We start from the raw sequence: 17,350 nt of genomic DNA on the forward strand, positions 1-17,350 counted from the left end.
AATGGGAGCTTGCTCCGGTGGTTCACTTCATACATTAAAAACCATATGCAAGCAGTTGTCTTGGGTAGTGCTAGAAGTGACTTCGTGACTATACCCTCAGGAGTACCTCAAGGGTCCATTCTAGGCCCCCTTTTATATAACGCCTATATATTTGACATTGGAAGCTGCTTCCACCATGCGCAATACTTAATGTTTGCGGATGACAAAAAAGTTTTCGCCAAAATACGTTCCATTGAAGATTGTTATAAATTACAAAAAGACCTCAATGCCTTGACAGAATACTACGCAAGGAACAGGATCTCAGTTAATGTTAAAAAGTGCCACCATATAACTTTGACTCGTAAAACAAATATAATTGAATTTGACTACATAATCAATGGCACAAACTTACCCAGAGTGACTACCGTTAGAGATCTGGGTATCCAAGTTGATACTAAACTTTCAATGGATGTCCATATTGATAAGGTAGTAAATAGAGCTTACAAACAATTGGGTTTCATCAAACGGGTAACCCGTTCTTTTAGTAATGTGGAATGCATAAAAACACTTTACTTCGCGTATGTCCGGAGTATTCTAGAATATGCGTGTAATATCTGGTCGCCTCAATACATAATATATGCCCATAGGCTTGAAACCATACAGAGGCAGTTTCTTAAATACTTAGCTTTTAAAGACTTTAAAAAAATTAATAGTTATGAGGAAGCGTGTACTCACTACGGTATCGGCTCACTGGAGCATAGAAGGGAACAATGTGATATGTTGTTACTGCAAGCAATTTTAACCGGCTCAATCGATTGTCCTAGCTTACTCTCAGCCTTTTCATTTAATGCTCAACCTTTAAGAACGCGTCACACGCGCCTTCTAAGGGCCGAAACACATAAGCGCGTTGCGGCGCCGCGCCGCTGAAATCGGCAGTGCGCTATAGCGGTGCGGCGCCGCAACGCACGACGTGAATTCCAGCGTTATGACGTCATACTTGTTGACAAGGATGCAGTTTGTTTCTAACACTCTTGCAAACAACACGTGTCAACCGAGAAGCAGTTTTAAAATTAAAATGTCTGACGTTGACGTCGATCTGTTTATATCTTCGGTTCAGGAACACCGTTGTTTGTGGGATACTAGTGACGAAACCTATAAAGACAAATTTATAAAACAAGAAGCATGGAAAAGCATTTGTGAGATCGTTTATGTTGATTACAAGGAAAAAAACTCAACCGAAAAATCAAAACTGGGTAAGTAGTAACATATAGTCTTAGGCAATGATATTTTAAACTAAAGATAAGTTACGTTCATAGTAATTTACGTTTTAAATCTGTTCCTGTGTTTAAATCATTACCTCCCAGCAATCCAAAACTGCACACATTTGCAAGTTTTACTGATTAGCAAACCAAAAGATATGAAATAAAACGCAATTGAAAGAGATAGCTATAATTTTAATGGTTGCACTTCAAACGTTTCTTGTGCATAGAGTAACATTTATAGTCGTAGAGTGGACACTTGATTCAAAACTATTCAAAAGTACATAGATAAGAAATAAAACATCTTACAAAAGTAAATCACATTTATTGAAAATTTTAACAGTGAAATAATTAATAATGAAAGAAAAGAAATAAAATACACATTTTTAACCGACTTCAAAAAAGGAAGAGGTTACTCAGTTCGACCGTATATATGCTTTTTTTATGTTTGTTCACAACATGTTAAATAGTTTGAATCAAATGTATTAAGGTATTATTTGTATTTTGAACTGAGTAGGTATACGAACATTCATATTTTGTTTAATTGCCAACTTAGGGCGCCAACATCACTGGAAAAGTAATTACAAAAATCATTCCGTATTAGATGTGGGCTTAAATTATTTTCATTTGCTGTGGGCAAATGCAACATTTGCAGATCAGAATCATCAAAGATAATGTCATCGGTCGCTTGTACTCCATCTCGATTCAAAACAAAGTTGTGCATTACACAACATGCCTTGATAATGTCTGTCGCAAATTCGTATTGCACATTCATAGATCGATGAAATATGCGCCATTTATTGGCTAGGATGCCAAAAGCGCACTCGACATATCTTCGGGCACGACTCAGTCGATAATTGTAAACTCTTTGTTGTACCGACAAATGTTTTCCTGAGTAAGGGCGCATGACGTTATTCGAAATTGAGAATGCTTCATCTCCTACAAAAACAAATGGAGTTTCATTTTGAGAACCTGGTAAAGGCTTTGGTACAGGAATAGGTAATTTGCGTGTCATAATCAAATCATAAAGTTTAGAGTTCTGGAAAACGGTGGAGTCACTTTCCTTGCCATACGCTCCTATATCGACAAAAATGAATCTATATCTAGAATCTACAAGAGCTAATAAAACTATTGAATTATAGCCCTTATAATTGTAAAACAGTGATCCACTGTGCGCAGGACATGTAATACGGACATGTTTACCATCAAGAGCTCCTATGCAGTTAGGAAAATTTGCTTTCTTGTCAAACTCAATAGCGACATCTTCTAGAACCTGTTTTGTTATAGGAGGTATATTTTGACTTGATAGATGTTTCCATATGGCGCGACAAACTGTCCTTACAATTTTTGCTATTGTACTTGCTCCTCGGAAGTAATTCGTATGCATGGTTTTAAAGTCACTGCCGGTTGCTAGAAATCTAAAATGAAATAATAATTAGTAGGCAAATAATAAAATAATACAAATGTAGGTATAATCAAACTCAAACCGCGCAGGTAATAGTGTTGCTAAAGGAATAGATTTTCAAAGATAGACAGGTAGTTTTTCAAAGAAGTACTCAATAAATATTTTACATTATGGTTGTTCTAGGCAAAGTCAATCAGTTTTTAACTTGCCTAAGTCAAGAAAAAGCAGAAAATTATTCTTTTTCGGCGGCCAGCCATTTATATGAAATTGGATGGACCGAAAGTACTTATGAAAGTTATATCAAATTTTATATGTAGTATAAATGGAATCTAGGGAATTTTAGTCTTTATTACTATTTTTCACTTGTGAAGTTTTTTGTTGCAGGTAATGATTTAGTCAAGAAGTGGAAGGCCATAAAAGATAATTTTGCTAAATATCAAAAAAAACTAAAAGATGCCAATCGATCAGGAGCTGGAGCTGCAAAAATTAAAGAATATCACTTGAATAAACAATTACAGTTTTTGAAAAAGGTTTCACAAAATGCAACTGATTCCAGTTTATGCGTAGCGGAAGGAGATATTGAGAATGAAATAACGGCATTGCCTCGTTATAAAAGTCAACCACGAAAACGAAAGGCAGATGATAAGGATGATATTGAAGAAGATTTATTGGCAATATTAAAAACACCGGAGAATAGACATTTGCATTTTTTCAAGGGGATTTTACCATCTCTACAATCGTTAAATGAGAATCAAACATTGATATTTCAAAGTCGGGTGCTTCAAATATTAACCGACATTCTTCAACCTTCAATTCATCAAAATACACATCACGGCTATAATCAAGAATATCAGCATCAGGGTTACAATCAAGGATATTCAACTATGAGATACGATAATACGGTTCAGAGTGGCTACCACACTTCTACTCCTGGAAGTTCGATTACTGAACAGAGGACTACCTCATCATCAAACCAACAACGTCCAATAAATTCACCATTTTTACTGGACGAAACGTCAGCTACTTCCTATGTTTCACAAGATGAGGAGTTTGATTTTTCTTAAATTGATCATTACATTTTTTAAGGCCTATTAAAGTATTCTTAAAGTAAGAAAATTGTATAATGCAAAAAGCTTAATTTGATTCTGTCTTGTTTCATTTGAACCTGGCTTTGTACCACTAGGTACCCCCAAACCATGAACACTAGTGATGCAAAATTTTTATCGACACCCCGCTAGTACCACAGGTGTATAAAGCCAGGGGTACAAATAAAACTAAACATTTGATTCCGAGTGCCATAAACATCAATAAAAAAAAATAAGAAACCTATTTGTTTTACCTTAAAGTTAAGCCCAGCATTTCCAAAGCAGTAACTGGTTTTCTTCCTTTATTTTTTTTCTTCTGTATATATTTTGATAACTCGCTTAATAGCTCTTCAAATGATGATATACTCATTCTAAAGTAGGCAACAAATTTTTTTTCGTCTATCTTTAATGCTTCGTATTTTTTAGAAAAGAACTCGCCATTTGGATTCATACCCTTACTTAATGGATGTATCCAGTATCTTCTTTGCCGTATTTTTAAGATAGAATAATGTCTTCTTAATAACAAATAAGCAATAAGTTTATTACGATCCATCGCAGAGAGACGTCTATCCACACTCAAAAATCACGAGAAAATGGTTGCCCTACCATAATGCCCTGTTTCGCGACGCCGCAACGCGGCAACGCAACTGCCGATTTTGGCGTTGCGGCGCCGCAAAAATAAGCAGTTTGCGTTATGTGTTTCGGCCCTAAATGTTCCCAAATCTAAATCAAATTATGCGCGAAATTCTATAATTCCACGCTTGGTACGTACTTATAACAATCAGTTCGCTGAGTTTGACTTATTTTACCTATCAAACAATAAATTTAAAAAGGAATTAAGAAACTATCATCGTAAAACAAAAAAAAAAGTAGCTAACATCTAAATATGCATGCAATCATACACTCCCATTTACACACACACACACATGCACACACGCTCACACATACTCATAAGCACACACTCACACACGCATACACACACACATACAATCATACACACACTGTTGTAATTTTATTTTATTATTGTATATACCTACATTTATTCTAACTCTATTCTGTTAAAATAGTTTAATTATAATTTTAAGTAATCTCTTTTGGCCTTCTGTTATACCTAGATTTAAATTTAAATAATAATTATGTATTTACGCTGTTGATTACTTTCAAATAAACAAAAAAAAAAAAAAAAAAACCAGTTTATCTTTTCAGTGGTGAGCAACTGACGATGAATCCCTCCTCTTTTTAGGGGATTCGTTACAATACACGCAGAGTTAGCAACTGGGTCATCAGACAATTAATTTATTTATCGTTATAGGACCTCGTTGATTGAACTATTCGTCTTTTGTACCATCACAGTCGGCTATTCAATTGAAAATTAAATAATCACGTCTCCGTTAGTGAATTCTCGCACTGGGTTCGTTGCCTTGCAACGTTTTGCTCTTTTTCATGGTCAGTTTGATGTCGCGTGTGATTTCGCTGTCTTTTAAGCTATAATTAAGGCCTTAAATAATCGTATAATTTTCATGCGCCATCTAAACGCTTTCGCTTTAATGAATATTTGGAATTCTTAAGTAGGAACACTTAATTTAAAACAACATATAAGTTTTTTTGTGTAATCGTTATTATTTTATCAATTATACAGTCACTTGAGTCGTTGCACTGCGTTTTTTATTTCTTCAGTCAATCTACGAGTAGCATTTTCTTCTACTTGAATTGGGTTCATACAATTTGGTAGTTTGCTCTTATCACCTCGTTGTGCCTTCATTGTTGTTGTAGTTTCCATCACCATTAAAGTTGAACTCCTTTTTTTGAACTTGACCTTTTGGACTCAAGACTCTTGACCCGATGAAGGTTTTGCTGTAGACTATGTCAGTCTACAAACTTTAGTTGTCCGCCCTCGTTTTTATGTTGTTCCCCTTATTACTGAGGATTGTAACTCCTAAGATCAGCCTTCCACGCCAATTAGATTTAACTAATTCTGAAAAATTGAATTTTACAAAATTGTTGTAGGAGGACGTTTTGTCCGAAAACATTTCGGAATTGACATACTTAGCTTTGATAGTATTAAATTAATTATTCATATGTAATTAAACTCGTTTAACTCCAAGTAGGTATTCAATTATGTAACACTTTAACAAAATTAAATTCCTGTCCATTATGTTCATGCCCCAGTTAGCTAACTCTCATTAATTATATTAGTAAGTGCCAATTAAAAATGAAAGACGCCAAAAATTATTATTATTAGACAATGTTAATGATGTAACGCTTAATTTATTAACAAGTAGCTGATCCTATTCAAATACTAGGTGCATTTTTTCGCCTCTTACACACGCTGCTTTAACAATTTCTTTATTTTACCAACGTTGGGTGAAGTTAGCGGGAGGTAACAAGCCATGCCTGTTAGCCGTAGACCGTGTTGATCTTCTCTTATCAACTTCTTCACATAGCGAAAAGGGGATGGATAAGGAAGGCTGGAAGGCTTGGTCCCCAGAGGGGGGTCCTCAGCAGGCGCTGCTAGCTGGGTTGCGCGAACGTGTTTGGCTCCGTACCCCAGCCACCAGGCGATGCATGGAACGCCATGTGGTTTTAGTCGGTAAGAGTCCGACATAACCTCCGTCCCTCCTTGGGCATGGTGGTATCCATGAGGATTTCACCACGAAAAAAATGGCTGGAAAGCCGAGTGTAATAGTGCACCTGTAAATTAGTAGATATCTAAAACCCACGGCGCAGCCAACTTTCTTTAAAAAAAACCAGAAAATTCAACTTACTGACAGCCCTATCGTGCTAGAATGCATGATGCTACCAAGTCGCGAAAGCCAGCGCTTTCCTTCATGACCGTGTCACTGCCGCAGTTAGCGACGTATTAACTTTAGAATGTGCATTTACTTGTTTTTTTTGTGAGCTTAACGGCGAGTCCCTTGTAAGGAAAGAAGGTGACACCGTTTGGAGCATTTATCCTGGTATGCTCGCTAATCGCTAGGGCGTGAGGGTCTTGAGATGTTTCTTAAACGATTTCTAAAAGCAATCTTGTCTAATGAGCAGTTTCTTTTCTCCTGCTTCTCTTTCTGAAAGAAGACCGATGATGTATATTATGTAAAAGCGTAACGCTTGTTATAAGATAAAAGTTTAGTGTAAGTTTTCATAAAAAACCGTTGTATTATGCAAAAGTTTTATGGCGATGTCAAATCACAACGTTTTTCTTCAATCACAGGTAAAAAGTATAGGTTCCTTAATCTAAGGGTTTCCTGCCTAATTAAAGTTTTGCGAATTCTAGGTTGTTAGCCAGGGATTCTGAACCGTTGGTTATTTTCGGAAAAATTGAAAACCTACTGTGTTATTAAAGATATATTTTTAATTTATTGATTTGTCTATAGATTATGTTACAGTTGTTTCTGCGTCGTCTTAGCTCCTTTAATAAAGCAATATACGCAGTCGATCGAGTGGTGGTTGTGTGGAGCTTATTTTTTTCAAATATTATTCGTTAAGATCCGAACTGAATTTATTATTGTCCTACTCCAAAAAATTTAACAGTACCGTTTCGTCTCTAATGGTTCGCATTATATTCTTATCTCGTGATGTGATTAATTACTCGGGTGTTTAGATAGAGTTAAGCCGTCCTTAGTATTAGTATCATTGATTAATTGCACTAGATTTTAAATAATATTAAAGATTATTTTGTAAAATTGTAACGTGCATGCGACTTCCGCGATGCTGGTCCTACCGTGGAAAAAACCATGGGAAAAGTCGTCTAGGTTTCTAACTCTGTTAACTTGGCGATGCTTAATAATTACCTACCCACCTAACTTTATTTTTAAGTAGTCGAAACCCTAGCGAAAAATACAATGTTTGGGGATTGTGATCATCATATTATTGCGATTGTGGCAATTATTGTGATTGCCTAAATTCGTCGTAAGCATTCCTACTGAAACTGTATTTTAGCCTTTCAGCCTTTCCGGCGGTCAGACGTGATTGCTATCATCAAATTGTGGTCAGCCTTTTATGCTATGCCGGGGATCTACCGCTGTAGTTTGACAGCTTATAGTATGGCGATCGCGATCGCCTCTGATTGACCGACATCCTTACGCTATTTGCATTGTAGCAATAATACCATAAATTCAGCCAATCACAACATTTGAGATCCTAATAATTGATGCAGCTTTTCCGCGATCGTCCAACCAGTTAACTATTGTAGCAAAATGTTAAGAGGAAAAAGTAGTAAGAAGCTGTAGTTATCTTTGTTTATATGTGAGTCCAGCCATACGATTACTTTGTTAATTGATTCTCAATAATTATCTGCACGATTGCCGACATGTTGAGAGGCATTTGTCCTAATTATTCTTGTGTATTGATCAACAAGGTCCATGCACCCTACTAGCCACACTGAAACGTTCTGTATTAAGAGCCTATACAATCTGATCTTTATTATTACAGACGATAACAGTCTCTATCGTCAACAGATTAAGGTGAAATCTGTGTAATGTGTATATCCATAATTGATTTGTAGGTTGTACTGCCAGTGGATTAATTCACGCAATGTCATATGAATTAACAATTATAAAACGGTTGAATCTAATTGATCACGCAATGGAATAATGAAGTAACGTTGTCTCATATAAGATTAACATGTTCACGATTCAATGATTAACTGAGCGCTATTTGACTAACTAAGCGCTGAGATGGTTAAAATTTATTTCAAGTTATTGGGTAGAGTAAGAAAATGGCTTTGACATAAAAAATTGAGATGACGTAAGTTTTTGCTTGTGACAAAAGTTTCGAATACCGATAAACAGCGACAGTTTTGACCTAGACTAACATTGTAGGTAAGATGAAAACCTTTCAAAAGGTTGCATACATCTGGTACGTGTTTTCTATAATAAAGCCATAATAAAAGACGCATTTTGACTGAAGTGGAGCATAGACGTAGGTATATTCTTCGGCCTTCCACCATTAAGGGTGCGTTTCCACTGACGGATCGGAGAGGAGATGTGGACCAATCAGATTACTGAGAGATAACGTGATAAAATTATCACGCCATCTAACAACAATTTGATTGCTCTGTTGAACAGGTTTCTGCTGCGCTTCAGTGTCAGATTAGTGATAGGTGATGCGTTATCTATGATTAACCTGATACAGCCTTAATAAATAAATAAAAATATTTTTTATTCAATTAAACTTTCATTAGTACTTTGTACTTTACACGTACTTTTTACTAATATTATCTTCCTAGGTATTCGTTGCTCTATTTTTGCCAATTCACAATATTCAACATTATTTGAGGTTACAAGGTGTACCTATCGTTTTTTATATATTTTTCGTATCTTATCTTGCGAGAAGTCATATATTATTTTCGAAGACGCTAGATGTAACTATGTCAGTTTTTACTTGTTTATAATTATTTTTTAATATCTCTTATCTACTTAACCATATAGTTTATGTAAAATTGCTTTTATATTTAGGTTATCTAATTTTTTTATCACTCGCATATCTGTTTTCTTCAAGACTTTTTACCTTTGTATTTCAACACAGAGTAATTCAAACGTTTACCTTCTTACGTGACTCGGCGTCTCGCGTTTTAGATAATTTATATTATGATCGTGTCTGTTATATTTTCCTTATCCTTTAAAGCTTTTTAAGTATATTACAGAAGGTAGCAATAGAAGAGTACGATACAGACTTGATTTTTATAATTTTCCGCTTCGCAATACTTTGATTGATGCTATTTATAATTGTATGTACCTCATGTACCTATACTTAATTTCTTAACAAATTGTTTTATATTTTAGTCAGTAAATTTGAATCAGTGCTAGTGGGAAGCTTCTAATATTTAGTAGCACTTAACTTAGCAAAACTCCCTTCGGCGGTGTTCCTATTAGATTACAGCATGGGGGTTATTCAAGGGGCGGACATACAAATTCCTGAAAGGCCGCCAAATGTTCATGGGCTGCGGTAATCACTTAACATCAGGTGACCCGCCTGCTCGTTTGCTTGCCATTTAAAAAAAAAAAAAATTAAATTTCCTTCTACAGCCTATAATAATCATCATCAACCCTTCTCCGGTCTGCTATTGAGCTCGGGTCTCCTCTCAGAATTAGTAAGGTTCAGGTCATAGTCCACCACGCCTGGCCAAATGCGGATTGGCAGATTTCATACACCTTTGAGAACATTATGGAGATCACTCAGACATGCAGGTTTCCTCTTGATGTTTTCTTTCACCGTACAAGCTAGTGATGTTTAATTGTCTAAAACCTTTTTTACTTACATTCTGTCTTTAGCTATTTAAAATTAATTGTTAATTAATTTTAAATAGCTAATTGTTAATTAATTTTCAGTAGGTATTCGGCCGTTCAAAACTGAAAAATGCCATGTTCCTTATAGATTTACTGAAAAATCTCACTTTATAGATTTTGGTTCCGAGTTTCCATTCTTATCGGTAGCTGAGATAGCGGTCAAGCGCAAGTCTATCGTCGTTAAAAAACTACCTGTACACAATTTAGTTCTTGTACTTATTAAAGAACCGTTGTTTGATAACCCGGTTCTTACTTATGTGATTATGTCATACAGAGAGCTGCGTTCGCGGCTAGTAGGTACGCGTGGCGCGTCCTCGTGAGAACACTATCTCGATTTTAAAATTCCGTCGCCATGTTTAGCATGCTCTTTGAATAATTGTATCCACAAGATAAATACAGCATTAGGGTTGTCGCTTGTAAATGAATTAATCATAGAGTTGCAAAACAGGATTAAAAATCCCCGTACGGTGTGCGGCATATAAGTATTATAAGGAATTTTATATAGCTATATTAGCTCTACCTATTAAGTAGGGTTGACACTTGTTAATTAAATAATTCAAGATTGGGTTGGATTTTGGAACACAGAGGATTAAAAATCACCTGACGGCGCGTGCAGCGTGACATCGAAATCCTGTTGCTGTATTACTTTAGTAATTTCCAGTTTACAAACAATTTAAAAACAAAAAAGCAAAAATAATTATTTACCCCTGACTTTTAAAGAACTTGTTTTAAAAAAAAAAGGATCGCAAACATTATGAGAAATTTCTTCGACAAACTTAACAAATATCAAAAATAATTTAGCTTGTGCCCGCGACTTCGTTCGCGTGGACTACACAAAATTCAAAAAATTCATATATGGTACATTTTGTATCGGAAATAAAAATACACAAAAAAAATTGGCCATAACATGCTTAAAACTAGGACATTTTCCCCTATTTCTACTATTATTTTTTTTGTGTACAAGTACAACCCTTCTCATGTTATTGTAATTTGTAAGACAGTCAATTGTATGAAATTCTTTTGTAAAAATATGGTAAAAATGTACCAGGACAACCTGGTACAAAAATAATGTTTCATTCATGCAACGTTTAGAGTCGCCTACCTTGACTTGATCTCTAATCTCAATGCCTTCCACTGAAGCTGAAGACGGAAGTGTGTTAATAAGATATTATTAATAAATAAGATTAAAGATATTACGGTAACACGATAAGTGCTTATTACAGGTTCTTTGATCAAGTTCATTGATCATTGCCATTTGCAATATTTACCCATACAAGTCACGAGCAGTCAATGTGAATCAGTTTCTGACTAGTTGTGGAATTATGTCAACGCATTACCATTTATTATTGAAAAATTATTTGTATTAACGACTACTTTAGATTCAATTTACCTTGCTTTTAATTAAATCTAAAGATTATCAGTTGGCATTCGATAATTAACTCTATTACAGCCGTCCAGGATTAAATTTACCTTGATATTAATTATCCATACTAATATTATAAATGCGATTGTGTCTGTCTGTCTGCTAGCTTTTCACGGCCCAACAGTTCAACCGATTTCGATGAAATTTGGTACAGAGTTAGTATTCATCCCGGGGAAGGACATGTAGGCTAAAATGTCGAAAAATAACGACTGTAGTACGGAACCCTCATTGCGCGAGCCTGACTCGCACTTGGCCCGTTTTCATTACGGAAAAATAATTATGCTATTTGTCGGTACTATTCATAATATATTTTTTTATAACTTATGTCGATTTTTTTGCTATGTTGCGGATATCGTCAAACCACCGACGATATGTATTAAATGAGTGTAATGTTTATGTATTTGCGAACATATATTATTTCGAAGGTATCTGTCGGCTGTAGCAGGTTTCAACTTTCAAGTGTAGTCTGTCGAGAACTGTGCACAGCTGTGAACGTGTGTCTGTCATTGATTCTAAAATATTTGCGCGAAAATTGGGTAGGTACTAGCCCTACCTATTAGTTTTAAATATTTCGATCCGGTCGTGGAGTTTTACATTTCATATTGAACAGGTATTACTTTTTATAATTATTATTCTTTGTACGTTATATTTTTATTCATCGATTTGCAAGCCGGCATATTTCTTGAAATAATCTCTCAAACTAATAATATACCTGCATTAAATTAAAAAGTAGGAGTTTTTTTAGTTAGCATATAACATGGCGAATATAGGTTTATTGTATTGTATAAAAGGTTATAGGTAAATGTGTGGTTCTTACTTACATACGTTACGAGTAACGAGTAAAGGTATGATTCCGAACCACGCTGCACGCAGCAGTGCTGCCGCAACAGTGCTGTCACCAGCTGTCACAGCGCTGTCCCGGCACTACTGGTCCCCATACAATCTCTATAAGCTTATATGACATTACATTCCGAGCTAGGCAGCAATGTCGCGGCAGCAATGTAGCAGAACATTGCTGCGTAGCTCGGAATGTAATGAAACCTTGGAATTAAAAAAAAAAGATAGATCCTCGCGGAAGAAGTCGCGCGGGCATTATCTAGTATTAGATATAATATAAAGTTGAATATTTATACCTGCGAATAAAAAACATTGCAAAAAAAATACCACTCGCTGGAGCGTTGTATTTTTTGTGACTAACATTTATTCAGGTAACGAACCCAAACGACTTTTATATCTTCAATCGAATAACTGGCACGTACTTTTGTACTTTTATATAAGTCAACGTATTGGTATAAAAATACAATACTTTGACTTATCGTGATATTTTGCACAAAATAATTAGAAATTACCCCACTTTCCTACGACTAAGTAACCTATATAAAGTTGGAAATGAGGTGAATAATTCGACAGGTGATTGTTTAAAGCCAAGACCTATATGTATGAGTACTAAGTACTAGACGGGACATCTCTATATATAAAAATGAATCGCTAAATGTGTTGCTGATCGCAAATCTCGAGAACAGCTGAACCGATTTCGCTAATTCTTTTTTCATAATATTTCCTTGAAGTACGGGGATGGTTCTTACGGAGAGAAAAATTTAAAAAGTGGCCTGAAAAAGAATCGATTGTTTGTCGGTACGAAGTTCGCCGGGGCAGCTAGTTCCGCATAAAAATGTTTGCAGGCTGCAATTCACTTTGGAACATGACTTGAAGGTGACTTGATGCGCAGTGGCATAAGTACCTTCAAGGGCAGACGTGTTCTGGAGTGGAGACCGCGTATTGGCAAGCGCAGTGTGGGACGACCTCCAACCCGCTGGACTGACGACCTTAAGAAGGTAGCGAGAAGTGGGTGGATGAGGAAGGCGGAGGATCGTATGTGGTGGCGCGCTCTAGGGAAGGCCTATGTCCAGCAGTGGACGCAAACAGGCTGATTGATATAACCCGAGTTTTGGAATAACCCATCTAAAACTAGTAGGTATGTTAGTCTAGAGATAGCTGGTTTAGTCGTATAGGTATTCTAGTATATTTTGTAGCGCAGAGTCATATTATGGGTACCTAGATATCAGAGTCGTCGATTTTGCTTATCTCGAAAATGATGAAGTTTTGGTGAGATCCCATAACATTTTACACTTCAGATTTCTATTCTACGAAGATTTCGCTAGGGGTGCTTCCTGTCGATGTATGGAAGAGTTTAGGTTTTCTTCGTTGCCGGGTTTTCAGGACTTTGTTGATCCGACCCTTTCAATAACCTATGTTGTAATCTAGTGGGGACACCGCTGAACGAAATTGGTGTGTGGTTATGTGTGTGTGAGTAGGGTATAGCTGGGAAATTATATCTATACCAACATTATAAATAAGTAAAGTTTGTAAGTTTGTTTGTAGGGGGTAATCTGTGGAGCTACTGAAACGGGTTTGAAAATTCTTTCACCAGTAGAAAGCTACATTGTTCCTGAGTGACTGGGTAGCTTATTACAATATGAAAATTGTAATAAGCTACCCGTGCGAAGCCGGGGCGGGTCTTTAGTCTATTTATTATAATAATAATAAATAGTTATTGTTATAGTATATTAAAAATCTAGTTAAACTCTCAAAATCTAGATAAAGACACAGTCTAGTTGCAGTTTGATATACATCTTTAAACAAATAGCAATTATTTCAAGCATTCGTTACTTTTATCGTAATTTTATGTGCCATAAAATTACATTTTTATAGTTTCTGAATGAAAAAATTGCACTTATATCAATAACATTTTATTTAAACAGATGTGGAGGTTTACTTATTGTGTATTGTTATTCATTTAAATAAAACTTTGAATAGGATTTTCACGCTATATTATTTACTAATGAGTCACAATAAGGTATTGTTATTTATATAAAGTATTTAAGTGTCTGCTTTATGTATGATGGTAGGTAATTACTTATGTTGTTCACAAAGCAAAAATAACACAATGCAGGTACTTAAATATGTTACCATTGTGAATTTTTCTACAATGTTCTATAATGTACGTACGAAACAAATAATTTCAGTGATTCATATTATTATAGCAGTCGAAATCGTTTAAAAATAAATTTATGTTTTAAAGAATTGAAAAATTTACTTTCCCGAGCTAATAACCTAAAACTCCAGAAATTGTTGAAGCGTAAAGAAAGAAACAAACAACAAAACGGACACACTTACGGATTTGTAATAATTATTTATGGATTGGAATTTCCCATAGTCATCATCATCATCATCATCATCAGCCTGTGGACGTCCACTGTTGGACATAGGCCTTCCCTAAAGAGCGTCACCACACCCGGTCCTCAGCCTTCCTCATCCAGCCACTTCCCGCCAGCCTCTTTATATCGTCGGTCCATCGTGCTGGAGGGCGTCCCACACTACGCTTGCTAAAACGCGGTCTCCACTCACGGACTTTCCGGCGCCAACGGCCATCGCCTCTACGACAGGCATGACATGCCCACTGCCACTTCAGCTTGCTAATAGTTTGGGCTATGTCAGTGACCTTGGTTTTCCTGCGGATCTAGTAATTAGTGTGTAGTTCCTATAGTAATTAGTGTTTTTTTACTTGTTCACAGATAAATAAAGCAACGAAAATGGCGCCGAAGTCACTATCATTCCCTGGCATCGCCGAATCGTCGTCTAGTCATAGGATAAGCTACTGTTTCTTTGCCATCCTGTTATTAGGTAAGTTGAAACACCAGTCATCCATATAACTAATCAATTAATCTTATACATACATTAGCTTATGCCCGCGACTTCGTCTGCGTGGACTACACAAATATCAAACCCCTATTTTTAACCGACTTCAAAAGAAGGAGGAGGTTCTCAATTCGTCGGAATCTTTTTTTAGTTGGGAGGGTTGAATTTTTAAACCTCCTTTCTTAGCGGATTTCTACGTCATAATAGCTATCTGCATGCCAAACAGCCCGATCCGTCCAGTAGTTTGAGCTGTGTGTTGCAGTCAGTCAGTCACCTTTTCCTTTTAAATATTCAGACTAGCTGACGCGCCCCAGCCTCGCACGGGTGGAATTTTTGAAAATTTAGAATTCTATCTTGAGGTCTATAAGTGCGTACTTCGACTTTTTTTTTTTTTTTTTTTTACTTTGCCCAGACTTTATTTGAAGTTAAATCGAAACAGACAGGCTGTACAACATGGCAGGTTAATTACACAAGCCCGGCTGAGATATGTTTTTCTAAATATATAAAAAGAAAAGGTGACTGACTGACTGACTGACTGATCTATCTACGCATAGCTCAAACTACTGGACGGATCGGGCAGAAATTTTAGCATGCAGATAGGTATTATGACGTAGGCATCCGCTAAGAAAGGATTTTTGAAAATACAACCCCTAAGGAAGTGAAATAGGGCTTTGAAATTTGTGTAGTCCACGCGGACTAAGTCGCGAGCATGCTTGTATACAATATGCCTCGTGTTCAGATTAGACTACTTGTTTTGCGCGTCCTTTGAAGTCTGAGCAAAGTCAAATGTACGCTCTATCGATTTCAGCCTTCTTGGGATTACCTTAGAAACCAAGGCAGATCTGGTAGTTTAATATTACAGTTTAATAGTTCACAGATTATGTAGGCGCTTTTCTGATTTCAGCTTTACCTGTAGCACAATGTCAGAGCGAAAGAATGTATGTAAATATCACAGACATCAACCTCCTCGTGGACCAGACATTTCTATTCCAGTTAATACAAGTGTAAGTAGAACATGTTATTAACTAACTATTTATTACTCTTGACAAAATGATTGATACAGAGAACAGAGTTATGTTAAGTTTCATACGAACTTGCCCATCATTCTTTACAGTTTGGGGGTCCGAAGAAGCACAGAGTAGGAATTGTGCCTTTGACCAGTTGTGGGGTAGTTATTTTTTTTAATTGATAATAGCGAGCCAATAAGCAGTCTCACCTGATGCTAAGTGATTAACCAGACGAACCGCCAATGCGTTGCCGGCTTTTTAATAATTTGTCGATCCACCCCTTGAATGACCCCATCTTGTAATGTATTGGGAACACCGCCGAAGGGAGTTGATTCCACAGTTTGCATTAGATTTGTTAATTATTTTCTTACAAATTAAATTTATGCTTTCAGAGGAGAATACAACACATCACTTAAAGTAGCAGCTCAGATCCAGCACCCGGATATAGTGCAGTTCATCCCACCAGTTATCGATATACCCGGCTCGCAGGAGCCCAACTCTAATGCGACGCTCACATACGATATATGCGCTTACGGCAAGAGCCCAGGACATTCCGATGTCACATTTAATGTGACACCAACTGGGATTGTCGAGTAAGTATTAGTTCAGGTCCAACATCCGGATATAGGGCAGTTTATCCCACTAGTTATCGATATGCACGGCTCGCAGGAGGCTGGCTCTAATGCAACGCTCACATACGATATATGCGCTTACGGTAAGAGCCCTAGACACTCCGATGTCACGTTTAATGTACCAACCACCAACCACCAACCAATCAACTGGGATTGTTGAGCAAGACGTGTCTTTTCTCCAACTTGCTCGAAAAAAGATTTGCCTTTTTTTAAAGTTTAAAAATAGAAAAAGGCTGCTCGCAGTCGAATTACTGCGAAAGAAAATTAATACTTTTCATATTCGTTTAATACAATATATTTTAAATTGTTCAATAAAAAAGAAGAATTATAACATTTTACTTGGCAAAAGTGTTCAATTATTTATTATCGTTGTCTAACTGTACAAACTGCAATGTAACCTTTTTCTTGAATTCATTCGTAAATTAGAGAACAGTACTATACATCGACCTCGGCCGAAATAGCAATTAACGGCTTCGTTTAGTATAAATTCAAATTCACTTCGGCAGTCTTCGGCTTCGCTTCATCCTTACAAAATTTTGTCTGCTTCGCCTCTTTCTTACAAAATTACTCGGATGTA

At 36.3% G+C, this 17,350-nt stretch overlaps 2 protein-coding genes across 6 annotated transcripts in view; one reads left to right on the plus strand and one right to left on the minus strand.

Moving 5' to 3' along the window:
* The window catches only part of Ctns (lysosomal cystine transporter cystinosin), a 64,198-nt gene that overhangs the window by 33,032 nt on the left and 13,816 nt on the right, over window positions 1-17,350 (plus strand). For 2 of the 5 annotated variants that reach the window (XM_034969015.2, XM_069498562.1), the window contains 3 exons: window positions 15,011-15,119; window positions 16,039-16,138; window positions 16,534-16,734. In XM_034969015.2, coding sequence (XP_034824906.1) covers window positions 15,029-15,119; window positions 16,039-16,138; window positions 16,534-16,734 — 392 coding nt within the window. In that variant the 5' untranslated portion in view covers window positions 15,011-15,028. Of the gene's footprint in view, window positions 1-14,227; window positions 14,293-15,010; window positions 15,120-16,038; window positions 16,139-16,533; window positions 16,735-17,350 lie in introns of those variants that run through there. The other 3 variants (XM_069498561.1, XM_034969014.2, XM_034969016.2) reach the window with 3 other exon arrangements.
* LOC117982644 (uncharacterized) lies at window positions 1,544-4,438 on the minus strand. The gene is made up of 2 exons (XM_034969020.2): window positions 3,983-4,438; window positions 1,544-2,656 (listed from the first exon to the last, which is right to left on the minus strand). Exons 1-2 carry the CDS (start codon window positions 4,279-4,281, stop codon window positions 1,768-1,770), a joined length of 1,188 nt encoding a protein of 395 aa, XP_034824911.1. The 5' UTR covers window positions 4,282-4,438; the 3' UTR covers window positions 1,544-1,767.

This window comes from Maniola hyperantus, chromosome 5, assembly GCF_902806685.2.
Source record: "Maniola hyperantus chromosome 5, iAphHyp1.2, whole genome shotgun sequence".
Taxonomy (NCBI): domain Eukaryota; kingdom Metazoa; phylum Arthropoda; class Insecta; order Lepidoptera; family Nymphalidae; genus Maniola; species Maniola hyperantus.